This window comes from Musa acuminata, chromosome BXJ1-10 (genome assembly GCF_036884655.1).
Source record: "Musa acuminata AAA Group cultivar baxijiao chromosome BXJ1-10, Cavendish_Baxijiao_AAA, whole genome shotgun sequence".
Taxonomy (NCBI): Eukaryota; Viridiplantae; Streptophyta; class Magnoliopsida; order Zingiberales; family Musaceae; genus Musa; species Musa acuminata.
Genome location: NC_088336.1, coordinates 31231037 through 31254428, shown reverse-complemented (window position 1 = coordinate 31254428; position 23392 = coordinate 31231037). Strand labels below are relative to the sequence as shown.

At 35.8% G+C, this 23392-nt stretch overlaps 5 protein-coding genes across 17 annotated transcripts; 3 read left to right on the top strand and 2 right to left on the bottom strand.

The window, feature by feature from the left end:
• The first annotated feature begins 614 nt into the window (after window positions 1–614).
• LOC103969171 (methionine aminopeptidase 1D, chloroplastic/mitochondrial) lies at window positions 615–9400 on the top strand. Its single transcript, XM_009382630.3, has 10 exons — window positions 615–852; window positions 2400–2469; window positions 3344–3572; window positions 4704–4865; window positions 4934–4975; window positions 5886–5957; window positions 6296–6375; window positions 7672–7769; window positions 7987–8034; window positions 9053–9400. The coding sequence occupies exons 1-10, from the start codon at window positions 753–755 to the stop codon at window positions 9196–9198; spliced, it is 1047 nt and encodes a 348-aa protein (XP_009380905.2). The 5' UTR covers window positions 615–752; the 3' UTR covers window positions 9199–9400.
• Window positions 9401–9674: 274 nt separating this feature from the next.
• Window positions 9675–10872, top strand: LOC103969170 (uncharacterized). Its single transcript, XM_009382629.3, has one exon. The coding sequence runs from the start codon at window positions 9800–9802 to the stop codon at window positions 10736–10738; it is 939 nt and encodes a 312-aa protein (XP_009380904.1). The 5' UTR covers window positions 9675–9799; the 3' UTR covers window positions 10739–10872.
• Window positions 10873–11630: 758 nt separating this feature from the next.
• Window positions 11631–14877, bottom strand: LOC103969169 (uncharacterized). The gene is made up of 4 exons (XM_009382628.3): window positions 14621–14877; window positions 14285–14529; window positions 12388–12900; window positions 11631–11978 (listed from the first exon to the last, which is right to left on the bottom strand). Exons 2-4 carry the CDS (start codon window positions 14483–14485, stop codon window positions 11931–11933), a joined length of 762 nt encoding a protein of 253 aa, XP_009380903.2. The 5' UTR covers window positions 14486–14529; window positions 14621–14877; the 3' UTR covers window positions 11631–11930.
• Window positions 14878–15092: 215 nt separating this feature from the next.
• Window positions 15093–15725, bottom strand: LOC135596176 (uncharacterized). The gene is made up of 2 exons (XM_065088113.1): window positions 15523–15725; window positions 15093–15440 (listed from the first exon to the last, which is right to left on the bottom strand). The coding sequence occupies exons 1-2, from the start codon at window positions 15683–15685 to the stop codon at window positions 15178–15180; spliced, it is 426 nt and encodes a 141-aa protein (XP_064944185.1). The 5' UTR covers window positions 15686–15725; the 3' UTR covers window positions 15093–15177.
• Window positions 15726–17357: 1632 nt separating this feature from the next.
• On the top strand, window positions 17358–22978 carry LOC103969167 (uncharacterized). Of its 13 annotated transcripts, none has more exons than XM_009382626.3 (8): window positions 17358–17504; window positions 19109–19285; window positions 20164–20220; window positions 20327–20384; window positions 21348–21418; window positions 21617–21785; window positions 22341–22534; window positions 22606–22978. In XM_009382626.3, exons 2-8 carry the CDS (start codon window positions 19142–19144, stop codon window positions 22753–22755), a joined length of 843 nt encoding a protein of 280 aa, XP_009380901.2. In that variant the 5' UTR covers window positions 17358–17504; window positions 19109–19141; the 3' UTR covers window positions 22756–22978. The 13 variants fall into 13 exon arrangements, with proteins under 13 accessions (XP_009380901.2, XP_064944183.1, XP_009380898.2 ...); XM_065088111.1 differs by having other exon boundaries at window positions 20130–20220; window positions 21348–21439; XM_009382623.3 differs by having other exon boundaries at window positions 21617–22534.
• Window positions 22979–23392: the final 414 nt, after the last annotated feature.

Genomic DNA, 23392 nt, shown 5'->3' with positions numbered 1-23392 from the left:
AAAATTTATGAGAGTTGACATATATGTGTGGATTAAGTTATTTTTTAAATATTATAATATATTTTGAAAGTAAAATAACAGTGTTACAATTATGATTACTACCCCCTAAAAGCTTATATAATAAAATAGTACAAGTTAAATTGAGGTTTCAATCAACATCTGCTGATTTTTTTTGTTTTAATATGGACCCTAAGTTTTGTTTTCTGACACCTTTTCGGCAACCAAAGTACTAAATTGTTGTCAAATTCATAAAAAAATGCTAAATTCTGTTTAGTTCTCAAATATATCACGTTTTCGTTGGATTTCATTTTCTTATATTACTTAATGCTTTTCATATTGTATAACTAAATATATCTACAAACTTTATTATTATATTATATATTTTCATTTTTGTAAATGTAAATTGATATTTTTAATAATATTACGGTAATTTAAATGAATTTTTTTAGCAATTAACAATATAAGCGGTAAAAATGAGATCAAATGAAAAGAGATCCACTTTGATCCACTCATTTTCAAGAGCAAAATAGATATTTAATTAAATAGAGACGTTTTATTGATAAATAAATAAATAATAAAAATGAGGTCCATAATTAGCAGGTAAAATCGCCAAAAAGAGTTCATGTGGCGATTGCTCTGCGGATAAAGCGTTGCGGGACGGCGTCTTCTGTTCGACCCCGCCGCCTCTTTTGCTGTTGCAAGGAGAAACGAAGAAGAAATAACCCAACCCCAGCTTCCTCCAGTCATCAGCAATGGCGGCGTGCACATCTTCTCTCCAACCTCGCCTTCTTTCCTCCATCTTCGGCGACCGCCTCGTCCACTCGTCCGCGCCTTTCCTCGGCCGCAACCCAGGTCTCCACCGCCCTATTCCACCTGACCAGTCTTTTAGCGGTTTTAGAAGCGATGTCTTTATCCAAGTATGCGGTTATTATTTGTTCTTGTGGTTTATCTTGATTTCTCCAGCAAGCGGGCAACGATCTTGCATGTATTTCTCTAAGTGTTCGATGCCTGTTGTACGGATCGAGTAGGAAAGTTTAGTACTCACCCACTATCGAGAAAAATGTGATATATATATATATATATATATATATATATATATATATATATATATATATAGACACACACACACACGTTGGCGGGGATTTATAACAAGATTATAGACGATTGATTAATTAAGCACTAGAGGCCCGTTGCATAAAGAATTCTCAAGCTGCGAATACGTTTTTTCTGTTCATTTCTATGATGTTGATGAAATTTTGAGTGCGGTCAGCTGCCATCTTCCTTTACTCCTTTTTTTCATATGGCAAAGAGTTATTCTTTTAATAAATGGTATATTTACTCATAAGTTGAATAGATGGGAAAGAATCTCGGTGGGTTGAACATAGTTATGAGCTGATGTCTGGTAGTATTCTAAATGTGTCTGGCCCCTTCAAAGTAATCAATGTTTAAGACTAATTTTGCTCTGTATGAGAGTTTCTCATATTAAATTATAGTTATTATCTTTAATGTGCATGATGGCCGTTGCTTTTATATGGCAAAATTGGAATTATATATGCATCAATGTGCATGTTCTATTGATGTGTAAATATATGATTGAACACATCATAAGCAAGTATAAGCTTGCCCATGCCTTTTATGGTTTATGCTTGTTTTGTTTGGTGATTAAGAGCTGTACAAGTAAATAAAAATACAACATGGAATGTGCATTGACCTCTCGAAGCTGCATGCTGGGTATAATGGTTTATATAGCATCCATAGTATTCATGGTTAGAGATGTTGTCTCAACTTTCATTTATGAACTCTTTTTTAAACAAGATGATTAATAAGAATGTCACCATGAAACCACAAAAGCATGCCAAGCAAAACTTATATGATTTTTCCTTAGCAACTTAAAACCTAAATTAAGAAGTTTAGTTCAGGCATGATTTCAACTGGGATAACATGGGGTAAAATGTTTAGTATGGTATGGACATGCACAAAGAGGACTTATAGATACACCAATCCGATGAAGTATATAAATGAGGATTAATGGTGAATAGAACGGTAATGGAAGAACTAATAGCCTTTATTAGAAGCAACAAGGGGGGGAAGATTTGGTAACTTTTAATTCAACTAATTATATTGCCTTGAAAAGAGCTCAGTGGCATGAAAAGATCCATGCAACCAATGCAAATATTGGGGGACATTACAGCTTGTTATTTTATGCACATCTGCACAGGCATGGTTAAATGGTTTAAATGATAATTTAGGTATGGCCAAAGGAACTCAGCCTAGGGTGTCAGCGAGCTTGTCTGTTTCATTTTCCTTTAGACTTCCAGTATTCATGTATTTTAATTTCTAGTATTTATGATGATACATTTTGTTGTAGCTTTATGACACATTTGTACTTCTGTTTGCAGGATTCAAGAATGCATCAATCCAGTTCTCAAGAACACTATGCAACCTAGCTGATATTCTATTCAATAGAAGGTATCTTATTGGTCTTTTGTTATGCTATGAGAAGTTCTTTTTCCCCTTGCTAGGTATATTTATGAGCAATTTAGATATAGAAAATTGATATATAGGGAGCCATGACCAAAAAGATTAATGACTGTCAGTTAGGTTTTAGTTCTGTGTCCAAGTTCCGTGTTCAACAAATAGGCAAAAACTTTGTTTCTTTGAAACAGAGTATAAATGTTTCATACAAGTTTCTGAAACTATCCAATACACTTGTTACTAAGTAATGGATCTACAGATAACATGTCCTGAATATGAGTGAGATCTTCTCAGTTCTCATGGTTAGAGAAGGCAATTGCATTTTTCTTCTTGGTTGCTCATTATTTAGATTCGTCATAGTTCTATATCGGTTATATCATTGAAGTTTAAAAGTTTAAGGTGTTATATTAACTTTGTAGGAATTAGTCTGCCTTCTAGCTCTCAGATTTGGTGGATAAACTCTGCAAATTTCCGTTGTAGTGACTTCTTATGTATGCATTTACTAAGCAGAGAATTTAAAGCATAGGTCTATAGCATAGGTCTAGGAACCTGTTTCTTTATTTGGTCCATTCGTTATAGTTTTGCAACTCATTGGTAATTCAAAAAGTTTCCTGTTGAGCTCTGGATTGCCTATTTAATTCACAGGCAGCATTAAGTTTCACATTTGCAATTGGTATATAGGGAGGGTTAAGTTTCACATTTGCCGAGTGCTTAAAAGTACTTGAAATGATCAGTCTATTTGATGTGAGACAAGTTGATGTTGGAAGACGTGCATCTACTGAATTTAGCTAGTCTGAAACATTTGTAGCATATTTTTCATGATTTGTAACAATTGAAAACTTTTCTAATTTCTTTGCTATTTTAACAGAAGTAAAGATGACCTGATAAACAATAAACGCAAACTTCTGCAACCTGGAAAAGTTTCCCCTCGTCTACATGTGCCAGATCACATATTGAAGCCTCCATATGTAAATTCTCATCACACACCGGGAATTGCTAGTGGACCTGAAATTCATGATGAAATGGGAAAAGAAAGCATGTGGGCATCTGGAAGGCTTGCTGCGCAAGTATTGGAATATGCTGGAACTCTTGTTCAGGTAATTGATTATTTGATTGGCATTTATGAAAATCCTTTTTGCACCCCGATTCTGGTTTTGGCAATCTGTTTAAGCTAATTGATAAAGCATATGCTTACCTTGTTCATTAATGACCGGAAGTTTTAGTATAGCTTAATCTATGTTTGATGACTTGAATCATCAGCAATGCAATTCCTGAATCATATTTTAATTCTAGATCTAAACTACTTCTGCAACCAAACTATAAACAATCAAGTATCAACAGCATCATCATCATCATCATCAACAACAGCAAAAGGTGATGTCCCAACTTTTTGATGTCAGCTACATTGATGATTATAAAATAAATGATTATGTCTATATAAAGTGCATGCAGTTGTTTTTAAAATTAGTGTAATAGCTGCTATTGTGATGTTTATGTCTATAAAAATATCTTAAAGCAATATCTCAATATGTTTTTCATGCATATAAAGGTAGATGAAGTTATCAATGTTTCTTTTTCTTATTTGTAATGATTAAACTAAATCATGCAAGTACTACGGTAATCATGGCATGTAGTAAGTACCCATGTTGAAGTTGTCAGCAGTTGGCTGCATGCACACAACATAAAGATTCACTTAAAATCGTGAATTTTAGTTGTTATGATATTCAAATTTTACAGTATCAGATACAATTATGATCAGAAGCTTGAGAGCTTACTGACATCCTCATACAAATTTTGCCAAGTCTACCTTATGGTTGTACACGTTTTTACATAGGGGAGAAATATATCGACCCTTGAAGTTGTTCTGCAAGATCCAAATGGTTAATCAAGTTTTACCCCAACTAGCCTCCTGGAACTGTGTTTCTGGACTATCAGCTGAAAAAGAATGTATGGACTGTGCAATATTGTGCCTTTTAAAAAGTGCTTTCAGGATGTATCTGACATCAACAGTTTTTATATTATACTTTGTTGAAAATTTACGTGAGGAGGCGATTTATTGTTTATTTTGATGCTTAAGCATGAGTTTATTCTATTGTGTCACATGCTTTGTGAATAGATGATCTTTGTATCTTTTATCTTCATATACCTTAATAATGGATGAAATTTATTTGCTTAGATAGATATTAATGTTATTTTCTATAGAAACTTGATTAAATTTCTATTGGCAGCCAGGTATTACAACTGATGAAATTGACAAAGCAGTTCACCAAATGATTGTTGATAATGGAGCATATCCTTCACCTCTTGGCTATGGTGGCTTCCCAAAGAGTGTTTGTACATCAATAAATGAATGTATTTGCCATGGGATACCAGATTCCCGTGCACTTGAGGTGCTGCCCTAACACATTATTTCTTCCCTTTTTTTAGCTATTTTAACTGTTGTTTTATTGGTTGGCAGGACGGTGATATCATCAATATCGATGTTACTGTATATCTTAATGTAAGTTAATGAACCTTGAAGCTCTATATCTATCATGGAACAATTAATTATGATGTCAGCTTGTAAGAGATACGGGGAACTCTAGTATCCGATGTTTGACCTTTATGATATTACTTGTGGCTTTTATCTGATACACAACTTTGTCAGTGTAAATGTCACCAAATTTCAACTTCTTTTTTTTTCACTTGATTGAAATCACAATGTAGGAGAGCATATGCACATATAATTTCACTTGATTGGAATCACAATGTCAGTGTAAATGTCACCATATTTCTGTTTTTAATTTGGTTTTGGAAGCAATGTGTCTAAATTGTTGGGTCAAGCAGTCAGCTGGCCTAATTGTTAAGCAATAGTTTAGATTCATGCTGTTTACAGTTGCAATATTCTTGAAATTGGTCAAACGTACGAGTCATTTGTACTATTATATTCTTCATATGTTAACAAAACATCTATGGGCCAATCTAAGAAATAATTTAGTCTTTAGAAGTCATATTTGAAGTGGTTCTGGTGTCTAATCCTTGTAAAATTAAAGGATATTTATGATTGTCTTTGTTGTTTTTTAATTTTGCGAGGCTAATTATTGAATAGAACCTTATTTCCTTGTATAGATGTTGAATAGTCAGTATGTCTGTTTCATGAGTTATTGACACTTCAAATATTCACCAGTTATTACTTCTCCTTATGGAGACTATACTTGCCATAGGTAAAGAGTAAAGAAGTATGTTGGACTTTTAGGTGCTATTTATTATTCTATGTAGTAATCCGAGTTTTATAACACTTATACTGTTCTGCACTTTGACGTCGGAAAACACATGGCATTTCTTTACTTGTACCTGTACCTATAAGTTTGTTGCTTCTTCTCACTTATAAATTTCCAGATGATCTTACAGAAATTCATTATGATGTCTAGGGCTATCATGGTGATACTTCTGCCACATTCTTTTGTGGTGATGTTGACGAGGATGCAAAGAAACTGGTTCAGGTAATGTTCTATAAATACAAATTTTATTTTCTGTTAGGCTTATAGTCAGTAAATTTACACTTATCCTTCAGCTTGAATTTCAGCTCATTTTTTTATTTTGGTAATCCCTATTATGTCATTGTTCTAGTTCTTCAGTGTTTACACTATATTACTGTAATACCATTGTTATATTGCCACTTTTTTTGGTAGATGCGTCAATTTTTTGTGATTTTGAATTTTTTACTGTAAATGTAATTTTAAAATACCAGTTCGACTTCTTATATTTTATTTGCATAAGAATTTCTTTAGCAGCAGGTATGATGAGTGCACCTAATGGATCTTAATGGTTATCCTTTAAGGTAACTAGAGAGTGTCTCCAGAAGGCGATATTAAGATGTGCACCTGGAGTGGAGTTCAAACAAATCGGCAAAACTATACAGTATGCAACTTCATAATATTTTAACTTCAGTTGTTGGGTATGTGATTATCTTTCAAGTGTGGGTATATTATTATTGCACACATTCTGTTATGGAATGTAAGAATAAAAGAATGCTGCAATAACTCATTGCAGATTCATATTTGTTAGAAGTTTGTAGGTATTATATCATGCAACAAGTTGGACTGTGACATGTATGAATTATCTTGCTGATCACATATTGATATCCCAAAAGGTAGGTCTCCATTGAACTAAAGAGCCATCAATTTTTTGGGGAAATGACTTTAATAGCTATGTCTCTTGTAAAACTAAAGAGCCATTTTGTGTTTTTTTTGGGAGAAATATATCTGAAACATTGTGTGACTCAATCAACTTCAAGAAATCAACAAGTATATTTTTGCTCATGGGTTGTAATGGTTATGTGGTGTACTAGTTGTTATTGATAGTAGATATTTACTCAATATGCTGGTCAGTTACTGGCATGGAGTTTTGCAAACCAAGTCTATTTGCTCAACTGCCAGGGTCTGATTTCTCACTATTCTCCTCCTCCTCTTCTCCACCTCCTTCTACTCATCCTCGCCATCTTCTTCCCTCCTCCTCTTCTTCTTCTGCTGCTCCTTTCTGGTATTTCAGTATGTACCAGCTGCATGGAATGGCATATACTCTGCCAGCCACTATTTGACATAGATATTGCTTATTGATACTTCAGTCCTTGCATGAATGGCCTTTTACTACTAAGTGCTAATATATTAATTTGTACTGCACACTTAACAGATGTATAGATCATTATAAGTATATATTCTACTATTAGCAATAATTACCTTTGTATCAAGTAAGAGATTATAACATAATATAACTTATTTGATAAAGAAACTAAATGCATTATAGGTATAAGGAATTATTATACTTCAATTGCCTGTAGATGCTATGATAACAGTGTTTAATCTTTTTGATATAAATTTAAATACACTTGTAAAGATATTTTGATTGCTTTTAAGTTATTTGAGAACTCATGATATGAGTTTAAGCCTTTCGTATATTGGCTTCACCAGAATATCTTTTTGCAGCTATTAGATGGTTAATTGATCTTCTTTGAAAAATTGTTGCCTTCATATTCTTTTGTAATTCCATGTCGGTGCTACATTTTAGATTACCATGACCTTTGTGACAGTCATCATGTTGCATTAACTGGAGCATGGAGCAGTTGATTTTTGTTGTTTCTTCTTTTCTTGCTTTCTTGTGTACTAATTAGTGCATGAAATGACAATTTAAAATGCTAACAATTCAATTTTTTTCAAGTGATCATGCAGATAAGTTTCGGCTTGGCGTAGTTAGGCAGTTTGTTGGTCATGGTGTTGGACGAGTATTCCATGCTGATCCTGTTATCCTTCACTTTAGTAAGTCTTAAAATCAGTAGCACTCATAATTTTAGGTGCCTATGGTGTTTAACACTTCCATAGGGTTTTAAGAGTGGTGGTTCATATATCTAAGAAATTAATTTTGTATTTTTTTCTCACTAAGTGCAGACATTCTAGAAGCATATGGTTGATGTAAAAGAAGAGTCTTGTAGCTTCAAGTTGAGATCTTCTTATAGCAATCAATTTTTCTTTGCAGGAAATAATGAGCGTGGATGTATGATACTCGGTCAAACATTTACAATAGGTAACTCCTGATTATTTTATTGTGGAATATCAGTGTTTTCTTGTTATTATCAGTCTGTTGGTGCATTTTTCTAATCTAGGAGGTGTTTACGAATTTTGATGACTGAATCTCTGTTTAGAAAAGATATCCACAGAAATAGAAACTTCTTTCCTCGGCAAAATCTACAAGTCAATAATGCATTGTTTCATATCTCACATAGTCAGGGAGTTTTAATGAAAAAAAAAACTTTGGTGTGGCTTGAAATATTCTTAATTTCTGAATCAGAAAATCAAAGTCATTTTTTGAATATCTGGCTGACATCTTTTATTTCCATTATAAAGAACACTGTCCGGTGGATTGAAATCTTCATGTTCACTTCTGAAGCCAAATAATAAGAGTAAGCTTTAAATATTTATGTTGATTTCCAGTAATAAACAGTGTTTGTTCTCCATTAGTGGAATGGATAAAATGTTTTGTACTTTGTAGTTCACGTCACACCAGATTCCAGTGAGGAGAAGTGCAAAATATTGATGCCATATTCATGTAACATTTATGCAAGCCAGTATATGATGTGCTAGACAAACATGAATCATATAATTCTATACAGGCCTTATAAGAATCATATACTGATGCATTTATTATTCTCTTGGCCCTGTCAACATTACGGAATGACACTTGTATATATTTGGTTTGCTTTCAGTCAGCATTCATTCTCCACATCTAGCACAAACTAATAAAGTTATCATGATTTGTTTATTACTTTATTTCTTATGCACGCTAGTGTTTAGAGAAAGCATATTGGATTTGTTTCACTTCTAGTCCTTCGCCACAAACTTTCCTGCGCCTATGGAGACAACATAATCGTTGTTCATTTTTTTTCGGAATTAGCCTTCTAGCACAAAAATGTCGAATCATAGCATGTCAAAACGTTTCAGCAGATAGTGTAGGATTTCACAATTTGAATGATTCTGATTTTGTTTATAATCCCAAGAAACTCGATGGTATTATACTTGTTTTGAAGTCTGATTGATTCATGCAGAACCTATGCTTACAATGGGGAGCACTAGATCTGTCATATGGGATGATAACTGGACTGCGGTAACCGAAGACGGAAGCCTATCTGCCCAATTTGAGCACACCATACTGATCACAGAAAATGGGGCAGAAATACTGACACAATGCTAGAAATATATTCAAGATTGAGACTCCATTGTGTGATTCAGCAAACTCATTCATCTTTCATGGAAGAACATTCCTGGTACTGTATTACTACCTCATATACTATTCGAGCTGCAGTTGACTTGCTTTGGCTGGCCATTTCCTCGATGTATTATTATTTGTAAATTTCTTGCAGTTTCTCAATCAAAAGGTACCTTTGCATCAAAAATCTATTTCTCAAAATGCATTATTTTAGCCTCTTGCTTCAACTTATAATCTGTGTTGTTTTGAAGTGGTTCCCTCTCGTCTTGAGGTGGAGAAATATTTTCATTACCCAACATTCAATAATTGTCTGCACCTTTTACATCCAAATTATTTCATATATTATGATTAAAGTTGACCAATTAAATTGTGGACGTGTTGTGTCTCTCAGGATTGCTATTACTAAATCCAGAATTGGAAAAAGAAGAATTTTTTGTTCCATGGTCAAATCTATTGTTTCTTATTTCATTCCTCCTCCTCCTCGGTCAAACGATTTGCTTCTCCACCCACTACGTTTACCATTTAAAAACGCTTGCTTCGATCCTTATTTCTGAACCCAAATCCTTCGTAAGGTTTTCAGATCCTCATGGCAACAGCCATCAGATACACAAGGAAAGACTTGGAAACAAGTGCGAGGAAGACGAGCATGAAGGTCGTGGCATCAGTCCAAGAGTTCGACTTCGGCACCGTGACCACCGTCCCCTACGGCAGTGCTCCGTCGAGCCCCAAGCACTCGGACGACCCCTTCGCCCTCTACTGCCGTTGCACCAGTGCGCCCACCAGCCCAACTCATGCCGCCGCCGTCTGTGCACGCTTCTGCGGCAGTGGCTGTCTTCCGCCCTCGCGTTCCTCGCACACCTCCCGCGTCCCTTTCGTCTGGGAAGAGAAGCCCGGCACCCGCAAGTCTCATTTCAGCTTCCCTGGTGAAGATGACAACGGCGACAAGCTCCGCTTCGCTTTCGGTCTCAGAGGGAAGAAGCCGGGAACCACGGTCGACGACGGTCAGCTCTTTGAGGAGGGAAGAGCTCCGCCCCTGAAGCCGCCTCCTCGTCTTCAATACCCAACGTTGGACGACGGAGTCTGTGTCACCTCATCCCCGCGGTCTCCGAGGCCCCCCCGATTGAGGGGTTTGTGGTCTGCCGGCCACCAAGGTAAGGGAGGAGCGGAAGAAGAGCTTGATCCCTTCACCATTGCGATGATGGAAGCAACAAGAGACGGACCAGGGAGCGAGAAGGCTACTGCCTCTAGCTTTGCCAATCGGGCCAAGGGCGGCGCAAGCAGCAAGTGGCGACTGCGGGAGCTGCTCCTGTTCCGGAGCGCGTCAAGGGAGCTTCTCGGCAGGTACACTTTTCTGTCGTCGTCATCATCATCCAACGCAAACTTCGTATCGACGCACGGCCATAATTCATCGCATGAAGACGGGGCAGCATCGGAGGAGCTGAAGAAGACGACTGCTCCGCGACACCGGCAGGGCCTCCTCAGTCGCATTCGCTTCCGCGGCTACCCCTTCAACCGCGGACATTAATGGAAATCATGCTGTTATCTCTTTGGTGGGATTTCGATTCTCAATTGCTTGATGTAGATTTATCTACTGTTTCCTTGTGTTGTAGTAATGGAAAGACTCGGATGCAATAACATCATCTCACTGTTCCTCGGTGACACCTCTACTCCACAATATTTCTACGCCTATATGTGAATACATAAGCTCAGAACTAATGTGCCTGAGATATATGCCATAAAATATACATATCTTCATCAAGAACAATTCAGCTAGTGAGAATCACGACGAGCACCATCTGTAGATGGCCAGGAAAAGAAAGTTGTGAGATGTTACATGATCCAAGATAAAAAGACTCAACGTGATCCATGTGAGATTCAAACTACCATTAAGTGTTGTATGCCATTCCTGTGTATTATCGAGTTTCTTAGGTCAATGTTCAACTTATTAATGAGTCGCCTATTGCTATTAATATGTATTATTTTGATGTCACAACATTGCTGCCGTCCTTCGGCGGCCTCATCGAAAGAGAGGAAACTGCACACATGCTTTTTTGCTCCATTTCTAATTGGTTCATGAAATAGCTGCCGACTTCTTTGAGGTCATAGAAGACGTGAGAACTACTAACTCTTTATTGCAATACAAGTTTCGGAAAACAACATGCTTGCCAAGCACGTTTAATGGAATTATGATAACTGATGACCATACGCTTGGTGGAATTATGCATGCCAAGCACGTAGGTGGATTTATTTTCTTAGTAGGATCTAATGGTCGTAGAAGGGTTATACGATATATTTTCATGCACCAAGCACAGGAAATATACACACCGTTATAGTGACAAAAGGTCTCAATATATCATGCATCAAGAACAGACAAGACAGCTTCAGACAAGTTTCGCTTGATGTCATTGGAACCTGGCTAAGCTTGGAAGAGACAACTGATCAATACCTTGAATTTTCCAAGGGCAAAAAACCTTGGCATGTAATTAAACCAGTACAAGAGTATAGTATCTAAAAGAAGAGAAAAAAAAAAAAGTATTGTACACTCAAATGTATGTAGCCTATATCTATTTACCAGTTTATAGTTTGCCTGAAATAATTTCATGAGGAAACTACGGATCAGCATACATGGTGTGCCAAACCTGATATTAACCACGAACAGCAATTCGTCACAGGACATGGCTTCCAGGTACAGCAAACACGACGCAAAATAGATATAATCATCTCAGGGTGATATTTGGATCTTCTTCATCTGAGTCAAACTCAACCTGTATTTCCATCAGATCAATTTACTTTAGATCAGTTAACTGTACTCTGAACAGTTCTGAAACTAAAATCAAGCTTGAACTTTCCTCCAAGACATGATAAAAACTCACTAATGATAACCAGCTAATCATTAATCAAGTGCTCAAGGATTATATGACTTACCATTTCTGGTCACTAGAAATAATATGCACAAGCATGGATCTATTATTGAGGAAGACCTTACTTCCATATTGCAAACTGGGTAAGTTATCTCACATCACAATTTATGATACCGGGTATACTTAAGACCACCACGATTACTCATACGTTAAATATGCACATGCAACAAGAATATTGTGCCTAGATGCAGAGCTAAAAATTAATTAGTTGACTTATTCAAAGTATATTGCATAAAATAGCAGCAGAACTCACGTTTTCATCTCTGTACCATTTTCCATGACAATCCCTCTTCCAACCTGCAGAAGTAAATTTGAGTTCTTTCTCTCGGCACTCACTAAACTCCGAATGCCAATCAGTAAGCATCTTATTAGTTGCTGCAGTCATCAGCAATTTTTTTTCATTGCTGTTACTAAACTCACAAGCATCATTTCCGGATGGCTCTCTGATGCCATCAGTAGCAGGAGAGTGTTTTGAATCACACACAGAAGATCGTGTTCCTAGTTCAGTTTTGTGACCAGCAACAACAAATTTTGGATTCTCCATTTGGTTGCTCTTTGTTTCTAAAATTGCCTTCATGGTCTTTTGGATGAGTGGCTTGTTATGGAACCCTGAACTCTTCCCTTGTTGCACTAAAATATCAGAACTTGAAAGACCAGTAGAATCTTCAGATAAGGCTATTCTCTTGTGTAATTCATTCCGTTTTGATAATTCACTTGCTCTCACCCTTGATTCTGCAGCAATGTGGCGAGATCCCTTATTATGTACCTGTTGCAATATTACAGTCAGATATGATAGTGTTAAAAATAATAATAATTACGACAATATTAAGTTTCAAATATATAGGACTTGCAGATGCATGATATACGATTATCTTTTCATGTTAGAATCTAAATTGCTCCAAACTCGTTACAGTGTCAGATGCAATATGAATTCAGTCATAGCCATTGCTTTATTTTAGAATATGGAGTTATGATCCAAAAGAGTCGATCAAAATATGGGCACATGAACATGAGTACATATATTGAAGCTACGAAAGGCATGACCAATAATATTTACGTACATGTATATTGTTTATTTTAGCTTTTAGTTATTTGATATATGTTAAAATATTAGTGTTGTATGTTTTTACTTAAATTTAATCTTGGAGAAGATCTGATGGGACTCAACTCACCAAATCTCCGTTCATTCCTACGCATGCTATCCCATGAGCACAAACTCAGCAGCACGGTGGCGAAGGCAACAGCAGTGAGAGATAAGCAGCAGATGGTGTAAAATTTTTCCTATATCCAGTACCTACCTTATGTCCAATATCCAGTTTCCTGTGTCCGTATCCTTCATACCAAAGAAGAAAAATGTAAAATTTACTCCAAGCTTTTTATGCTTAATTTCTATTTGTAATAACTGTCTTTAAAACCTTGCAACATATTATTAGCAAACTTGTATTCTCAAATGGGGTGAATAATGAAGAACCAAAGAACCTTCAACATGAGTCATCTAGTCCACTAAGCTGGTCCTGTTTAAACAATTGCCTTTTGGCACAGTTTGATGTTTATATTTATGTACCTTCAATGAAAATTATGTTTGAATAATTTATTACTGATCGCAGACTTATGAATCAGTGTACCGAAGACCAATGAGATCAACATATGCCAATATAAAAAATGAATAATTACTGAACGAGGTCTTAGAAAATGAAAACTCTATCAATTCATTTGCAATTATTTAAGCATAAAAGTATAACCAGCTGAGACATAAGAGAGATGACAGGGGTTATGCAAAGAGTCATAATTGTATCTACATTGAATTAGTACAAATAATATTCCCAATATAACAAATAACGAAAATCCCATCTTTTCTTCCTTGCATCTGTTAAAAAAATATTCTTTATCTTTTCTTCCTTCTATCTGCATCTGTTAAAAAAATATTCTTTATCTTTTCTTCCTTCTATCTGCATCCGTCAAAAAAATTATTCTTTGGCTAACGAGTAAATGTATCTACATGATAAAAGTATATGTTTCTTGACAACCATGACAATTCCAAGAGACATCTCTTTTCCCTTTTTCTCAGATACACTGTCTTAGCAAGAAATACAAGTAATCTTCAATAGAAGTTCTGTTTGGGGAGATCAAAGTGAAGTCCAGTGGCTTACCGACAACATGAGAGGGGTATCTAGGATGGGGTTGTGAGGGCAGACGAGGCAGGCATACTTGCCGTTGGAGAGCTTCTTGAAAGAAGGGAATGAAGCATCCCGGGAGGAGGAGGAGGAGGAGGGGAACAGCATGAGATCGTCCACTCTTCTCTTCCGGTGATGCGCCTCTCTTGCCCAGCTATCCCCACCATACGTGCTCATCTCAGCCGCTGCTGCTGCTGCTGCAGGCTCGCCGACAACAAAAACTGCCCGAAATAAACACAACAAATATGTCACATGAATCGCAAGATGAGTCAATCGATGGATGCTCGAAAGATACAGAGATCGCCGACTTACTCCCAAATGCCCTGACTAGATTTGATCGCTCAAATCGACTTCGAAACAATCTCTCGTCGCAAGGATCCTTTTCGATTTCGTACTCCTGAAATCAGGGATAAGCGTCCCGCTCTCGATCTCGTCGGGGAGTCTCATATCAACGATCAAAGCTTTGGTGAATGAAAGAGAAGCCGAGCAAGCCTTCCAGGAACAGAAGAAGAGAGGGTGATGTCGGCAGATGGGACGGTTTGCGAGTCGAGGGCGAAGAGGGACGCGTGTCTGCGAACATCGTTTCTTCGGACTCGTGCTTGATGTTCCTTTTTAGGTTTGCGCCTCGAATTTCTTTTACGGGAAAATAATTTGGGACGATTTCCTTAAAATTATATATATATATATATATATAATTCGAAATATAATTATTTTCAAACTATATATATATATATATATATATATATATATATATATATATATATATATATATATAGTTCACAAAGCGAAGCCCTCTAAATTATTTTTCCACTTAGAAATAGGGATTTATCTTAAACTCTAAATAAAGCTACATATTGTTAAGTGATCCCTCAAGCTTGGCAAGACCTCCTTACAGGCAGCATAGAGAACTTCATAAGCCCAACGGTGCAATGAATGCCACCGCGCTCTCCACACACAAAGTAGTGAGGCTTCCTCCTCTTCAGCAGAAACTCGAAGCCAGCGCCACCTCCTTGCACGACGTTGGCCACAAGCTGCGCCTTCTTCAGGTCGCAGGCCTCGAAGCTACGTAGGCTCTTCAACAGGTACACGCTGTGCGGGAACGTGGTACTGTTCGGAGGATCGTACATGAACACTGCACCAAAACAACGCAAATAAGCAGCCGTATGCATGCGTGGGAGAGAGAGAGAGAGAGAGAGAGAGAGAGCAGTATTCACCCAAGATATCGTTTCGGTAGAACGGGGCATTCTTGATCGCCCAGTCTGTGTAGTTGTAGCCGAAGGTCCAATGTGCCGCGTCGCCGACGATGATTCTTGCCGCAAGAGATGTTCCTGAGATGAAAGCTAGAACGAGAAGAACAACGCCGACTCTCATGGCCATATCTCAACAAAGAGATGAAATAATGTGGTGCAAAGAGAGGTTTGAGGTGATCTCTTTATATATAGAAGAGATGACCGAGAACCATCGAATGGAGTGGCTCATTAAATATAGCAGCGAGCACAAAAGTCTGAGATCACGAAATATGGTGGGTGGAATGTTTACAGGTAAAGCTCCACAACGTTTAGAGTAGGGGCTAAGTGGGTTGGTGTTCTTATGATGACTATGATGAGCTTCAGATTTGGGTGGTAGACACAGAAGAGTTAACCTTTATCATCTTGACTTGGTTGTTTAGTATAATTTGTATTACATCTTAAAAAAAAAAGGAGTATCCATCAACATAAGATTTCAAAAAGATCTATCTACTAATTTGATCTTTAAATATTATTAAGAAATTGCTTATATCATTAACACTGATTTGAAAAAACGTTTTTATATATAATCTTGCTTTTAAATATAAAAATTATAATATAATTGAGGAACCCTAAAAGCACAAACAGCCAAAGAAATGATTAGATTTTGAGATTATTGATAATTAAGTTCCATATTTCAATTTTATTGGTCCATACCACCACAACACAAAATTTTGAGATTATTTATCATGATTAGATTAATTTATTATTATTATCTATATATTTATCTATATATTATATTTTAAATTCTCTCGTGACTGGTTCATTCTATTATAACATGTTAGTGCATGTGGTTCATTCCACATTTATTACAGTTCGATCTTGATCGACACTATACTTGTTCAATTCTTAAGGTGTCGAACACATGGTAAAATCCTACAGAATGGTTGATATATGTGTATCCAATGCTTAAGTTAGTTTTGAGTTCAGAATATTCGACTAATAACTTAAGCATACGTAGAAAGTTAATTTATAATGGATTCTTTAGATTATTACTCCCGTGATCAATATTAATTACGAGGAATAGTTGCTAAGGTGTTAGTTATGTGCCAACCATACGTAGATCATGTGGTAGACTACATGATGTGGCAACTGCCACATGTCACTGAATGTGTTGTCATTTGGTGTTAATGCGACAATGGTTCTAATGTGGTATATAAATCATTTGGTTTTAATATAATATTCTTACGATGATGGGTGACGTGGCACTAATTTATCTGAAGTGATAATCACATCAATCCATATTATTTTTTTTATAACACAACTTAAAATATATTTTTTTATAAATCCATCCTTTTTAATTAGGATATTTATCTTAATAAATTCTAAATGTTTTGAAAATAGCATATTTATCATCATAAAATTTAATATAATGATTATTCTCATTTTAATGATATAAATTTATAAACTCTTATTCTCACTATAATTATTATGATATCATAATAATTAATGAGTAAAGTCATAAGAAAAAACTCTAATTTTTATTTTTTGGCATAGGGTCCTTTTTTAGTTTATTTATGCAAAGTATTCTTTATTTTCTAAAAGATGAGAAGTTGTTCTTCCGTTAGATAAAGAAGAAATAAGCTCCGTTAAATTTTCCGTCACTATGATTACGTGGGAGAAGCAGGCAGTGATGCGGGCCCGAGAGGCCCACCAAACACGTCTGGTGTTTAGGCCACGTGGAGTCCATTGGAGCAGGGTTGATAACAGCGCAGGTGTTTGAAGCTCAACAGCTGATCTTCTCCAGCAGTGGAAGCGATCGGTCATTTCGGAATCCGTCGCCTCAATCACAGCATCGGAGAGAGGAAGAGAGAGAGAGAGAGAGAGAGAGAGAGAGAGAGAGAAATCTCTCCAAGATCAAAGAAGGCGGTTAGAGAGGCCCCAAAGCGTGGGTGGTGAAGGATACTGAGGTGAAGAGACGCTGTTCTCGTCGATCCCTTTGTTTTTGCTTCTTCTTCTTCTTCTTCTTCTTCTTTTGGTATAGCGTTCTACATCTTTAGTGGCAGATAGAGCGAGTAGTGTTCCTTTCTCTCCTTCCTTCCCTTCTTTGCTTTGATGAATGATGAGGTTAGGACATGAACATTTTGGTTGTTTTGTGGCAGTATGATTAACCTTGTGTTGCTATGGCTGTATCTTCTATGGAGGTAGGTTGATGGCCGCTGTAGAATGTGCTCCACCATTTGCTAGATTATTCTCTTTTTGATGTTCTTGTCATGTTTATGTTGTAGCGATGCATTTTGTGGAAATGATTTGCATAGAGACTGTTGTGGATTTCATACTGTTGCTGTTTTTCCCTAAAATCTGAACTAGCCTGGTTGGATGTCAAGGGAGGTATGCGGATGTGGTATTATCGGAGACATCCGAGGAGTAGTGATAACAAAACATCTAGTAAAGAACATACAGATATTAATTTTTATCTAGGAGATAAGTTAAGTTCGATTTTGTTGGATGAACCAAAGCATATAGTGTTTTTAAGAAAATGAAATTTTGGTGACTTGGATTTTTCATTAGTAGCCATATATAAAATACATATGAAGCTTACTTGAAGACCTTATTATTGTGAAGGGGGTAAAAAGATACAGTGTGTGATGTGTAATTTCCTACTCTTCACAAGAGTTTAACCATGTGTTCAAGATTGGAAGAGAGCAAGATGCCAAGTTGAAAACAAAAATTGATGATAGAAATTCCTGAAAGTTTATGTTTCTTCATGGAACAGGTTGCTAGAGTGCAGGTGATATAAAAAATGTCACTTGATTGTACATTCATGTTTAACCAGGCACTTGTTTCTGTTAGGATCTTGAACAATCACTACCTAGTATATGCCTTCTAAAAGAACCAGTTGTATTTCCCACATAAACAAAAATTGAAAAATGATTTATTTTATTTTTTTATAAATCTCAGATTATCTACACTAAATTCCTTTTTTGTTCTACATTGTTGTTTTTAGCTGTTTTGACATTGATAGTTTCTTGTTGAAATTATATCTGCATGACATATCACTCAATATATTGAATAAAAGCACTTAAGGTTTTTCATAAATGTTACTTATCTTCTCAATACCCTAGTTTTAGAAGTGCTTATCGTCTCAAGGATATAGGTTTACTCTCCTGAACAACTTAGCCTGTAATCGTGCCGATTCATGTATTTAAATGAAGCATTGGCCTTGGTTGCTCACCATGTCTTATGTTGATCTTGAGTTATCTTGGATTTATTTACATTCATCACACATGCTGCTGCATTTGATACTCATGTATAATGCTTGTCCTGTTCAAGCAAATGTGTAACACCTGCTTCTTTCGTATAAATAATGTCCCAAGGCATATTTCTTGTTTTGATTTCCTGCAAACAATCTCAACTAAAGATGTTAATATTCCTTCCAATGTTTATCTTTAAGTTCTAGTTTGTACATATTTGTCTTGGCTACTAACTGTTTCTCATCAGTTCCTTTATTTTGCTTCAAATTAAAGATAGCATATACAATGTAGTGATTGATGTGTGTTATGTGTTGCATTAGGTGCAAGCCTCTATTTGTTTCAGCTAAAATATAATGAAAGGGCATGCTTTTAGAAGTACTGCAACTTGTGTTAGCAATAGTTTGGAAGCATCTGGGAATAATCAGTTGTTCCAAAAATTCATACCGGGGGATATTGCATGGATCAAAATCCATAACAATTCATGGTGGCCTGGTCAGGTATTCAGCATAGTATTAGAATCTACAATAATTTTTTTCTGTCCTGCGGTAGTTGGAAGATTGATAAATGCCAAAATTCACACCTAAAAGTTCTGGAAGATTGGAAAACTTGTTTCCTTAGATTTCTTGCACCAAATTTTTTGGATGTTGCTGCCACTGTTGACAAGTCCTTGTATCTGCTAACTCTACTTGGACTTGCTTTGGGTGATTAAAATTTCTTTCTGCTGGTCTTTTTTGAATCTATTTCTGTATGTCTTGTTTCTTTGATGAAAAAGACCTTCTAATTACATAAATACAAATGAATATCCCCTTTTCTTGAAGAATAAGTATGAAGAATATTTTGTGCTCATATGAGTTTAAGAGGTGTTTGTAAATTATCCAAGAAGCTAGATCTGTTGGATTAACTATGTATTTACAAAGCATCCAAGAAACTAGATATGTTAGGTTGATAACTAAGTAATTTCTATATACATCATGGTGGCTTAGTATATCTGGAATATCAAAATAACCGTCTTTGTGTCTTTATATTGCTAATTTTAAAGGTTGTTGATGAGAAAAGCATTGATGTTAAACCCAAAAGGAAATCAAAGGATGAAATTCTCATTCGCTTGTATGGAACCTATGACTAGTGAGTTTTGTGGTCTTTGTTGCTTTCACATTGATTTTCACAGGACCATTTAGTGATAATTGTTCATTCCTACAACTTGTACATGGACCCTTTGAAGTGCAATATAGAGTTTGAGAATGTGAGTTACCATATCATGTCTTGGCTTAAGCACTTGTTTCTGCTTTCCTCTACTTGGATATATTACTTTTTAATTATCATGTCTTTATTGTGAACAAGAATCACTTGGTTGTATGTTCTGGATGAGATGCAGTTTCTCAAGCAAGATAATATTACCATGAAAGAAGCATTCCAAAAATCACTGGATGAGGTGCTATTTGTTGATCTTTTGATATATCATATCCTCAGTATCTTAATTCAGCCTTTCAAAAGGTTGAATACTATTCATTTCTTCAATAATTTGTCTGAAATAACAGGACCTTTCTCATACAATATCAAGTGGCTATTCTAAGGGACGAGTTTCTCACTTTAGAGGTTAGGGAAATCTCCACCATCTTAGATTTAATTGTTGAACACAATTATTTTAGTTTTTCTCATATTATAAAACTTGATATAATGTTTGACCAATTTTCTTGGCTTGTTTTTTGTCCTGAAAAATTGATTCTGTAATTCAAAATATAATTACAACAAGGCAATTGATGAGTTGACAGCCCCTGCTGGGAAGAGTGATGCAGGAGAGCACCAAGATGATTACACACAGTATTTCTTTCTTAGAGTTACATAAAGTCAAGTGTTAAAGTTTAACCAATTTGTGTTTTCTATTTTTTTTCCATATTTTGAGATGCATATGATCCTACTTATGACTGCTGTCAATTTTCAGCTATTTATTTTTGTGTCAGTTTAGATGTCTGGGTTTGGAGAGTCCTTAAACTACTAGCAATCACGTTTTGAAAAATCTTGTTGTCACTTTACACTGGATTTAAGAAAATAATGAGATTTACTATCTGGAAAGTGTTCTTACTATTGGTCTCAGAAGCCTATATAAAGTTTGATTGTTTAGTAGCTAGTGATGGCTTCGAAGATTACAAAGAAGTCAATACAATATGATTATCTTTCTCTTGCTTCTGATTAGTGATGCGGTGTTGTGAAACTAACCACTCTAAATGTGACCGGTAGAAACTAGTGTGGCATCGGTATCATCTCTCATCTAATCTCCTCTTCATCTATTTTTGTTCCATGTTTTCAAAAAAATTATGAAATGTTTCTTTTGCTATAATTCATATCAACTTTGACAGATTTACTTGTCAACCTTATTAACAATATTCCATTATTATTCTTTCCTTGCCTTTTTTATTTCACAGATTTACTTGTCAACCTTATTAACAATGTTACTGATCTATGCCGACTGGGTTAACCAATTTGATTTCTTGCTCCTAAACCTCAGAAAACATCATATAGACATTCACTGATAACTATTGTTTTTGTTTTACTTTGCAGGACATACAACATCTGAATCACCTAAAGGCAAAATGCAAAAGCAAATCAAGACTGCAAGGAACCAGAAAGAAGTTGGTTCTCCATCTATGAGAGTACATTTGTCAAATTGTTATAGAAGTTAATCTGTCTTTCAGCATAAATAAAAGCTATCATATTATGACTTGACTACTATGTGAATCTAGTTGCAATCATTTTTAGTTTATACGGACTATACTGGAGAAAAGATGCTGGATATCTTAGCCATTGGACTAATGTAAGTTTCTTTTCAGATAGGTTCTTCGAATAAACAAAAAGAAGGAAGCTCAAAGCAAAAGAGAAAATATGATGCAAGAGATAAAGCTGCAAGGAATACAAAAACTAAAGAAGATGAAGGAAGAGAACAAAGGATAAATGTTAAGTATGGGAAAGAAGCTATAGGAGGCAATAGCATACGACAAGGTACACCTGAAAACCATAATATTGCAGAGAAAGAAATAATTGGGGCTTTTGGAGTCAATAGCACAAAAAGAGATTGTTTAAGGCGATCACCACGCAATGCCGATAAGAAGCATGAAATGGAAATGTATATAATAGAATGGTCCAGGTGCCAATATACAGAGTCTTGTGGATCAGGAAAGTTAAACATGATGGATAAAGTGAACACTGGAGCTTCTAACATGAAAGTTTTGGAGCAACTTTGCTCAGAGCAATCGAGACAAATGGATAGGGTACATATAAAAGAAAAGCTTCCAGGTAAAGCTTCAAAAGAAATTTCTGGGGATGAAGCTGCTGGAACTGTAATTGTCAAGAAATATACCCTAAGAAAACGAAAGCAAAAGGATGCCCAGCTAGAGGTTAAAAAAAATTTTATTAGTGAAATGTCAAAAGACAAAGGCAAAAAAAATCATGAGTCAGGACTCCAAGATTATGTAGACAAAGGAGCTAATAGGGATCTTGTACCTAAAAGAATTAGGCAAAATGATTTTCAAGAACTAAATCATAAAAATGTTGCAGAACAGACCATGGAAATGTTTAGCAATGAGGTAGCTGGAAACAGAGCCATGGAGCAGGGTGAAGCAAGGAAAAATATTGCAATGAAGATGGTGAGGATTGCTGCTTCGACATGCAAAAACATGAAGCCAAGTGACTTCGAAGAACAAAAGCGTGGAAATGCTACACAGCCGAAGAAGATAGAGAGCCTTAAATCTGTAAGTATATATCAGTTTTTCCTTTTGTAAATTATATATTCAGCTTTTGTTCTGATCCCAATTTCATGCAGGATCATCAGGCCAAGTTTTCTGCACCAGAATCAGCAGTAGATATTAGTGCTAGAAAAACTAAAGTGATGCGAAGTTTGGGTCTCATTCCACCATCGGGATCGCCATTCCACAGAAACAGAATATTGGAAGTAGCACACTTGAAAACTTAATTGCAAATGCTCATTTTTGTAAAAGCCAGCCTAAAACGTTACTTGGTTTGTGACTCGGGCTCAAAAGCTAAAGCCCATTTTGTTGAAGAGTCTCATGGTCACATATGTAGGATAAGAAGTTTTTGTGCAGCATTTTTTTTGCAGGTTCAGATTTTCAAGATGTGTGTATCTGACACCTATCAATCTCTATGGAAGCTGCTTATATGATCATACTTTGTCTCAAGTTGGGTGCCTTCATTGTTGTAGAATATTTAAGTCATTTACCCCCTTTTCAATATATATATATATATATATATATATATATATATATATATATAGTTAAAGTTTTTATTAATAATATATTTTTTTCATAGGGGAATAGGAGGGATTGATCTATTTAATAGGCATATGTGTGGAGAGGTTTTATTTGTTTTAATCTAATGTGGAATTTGTTCTCTTGGAAGAATATTTGCTTTGGAATAAATGTTGGATTATATTCTTTTTGAAGTGGACAATCGAGTTCCACAAAAAAAATATGGTTCTCGAATAACATCAGTATATTCATGAAATCAGTAACGCGATTATGCTGTTAACGAAAAAGCTGGCAACTTGCAATTAATCGATGATCGATTGAGAGCCTATCCATTGCCAAAGCATC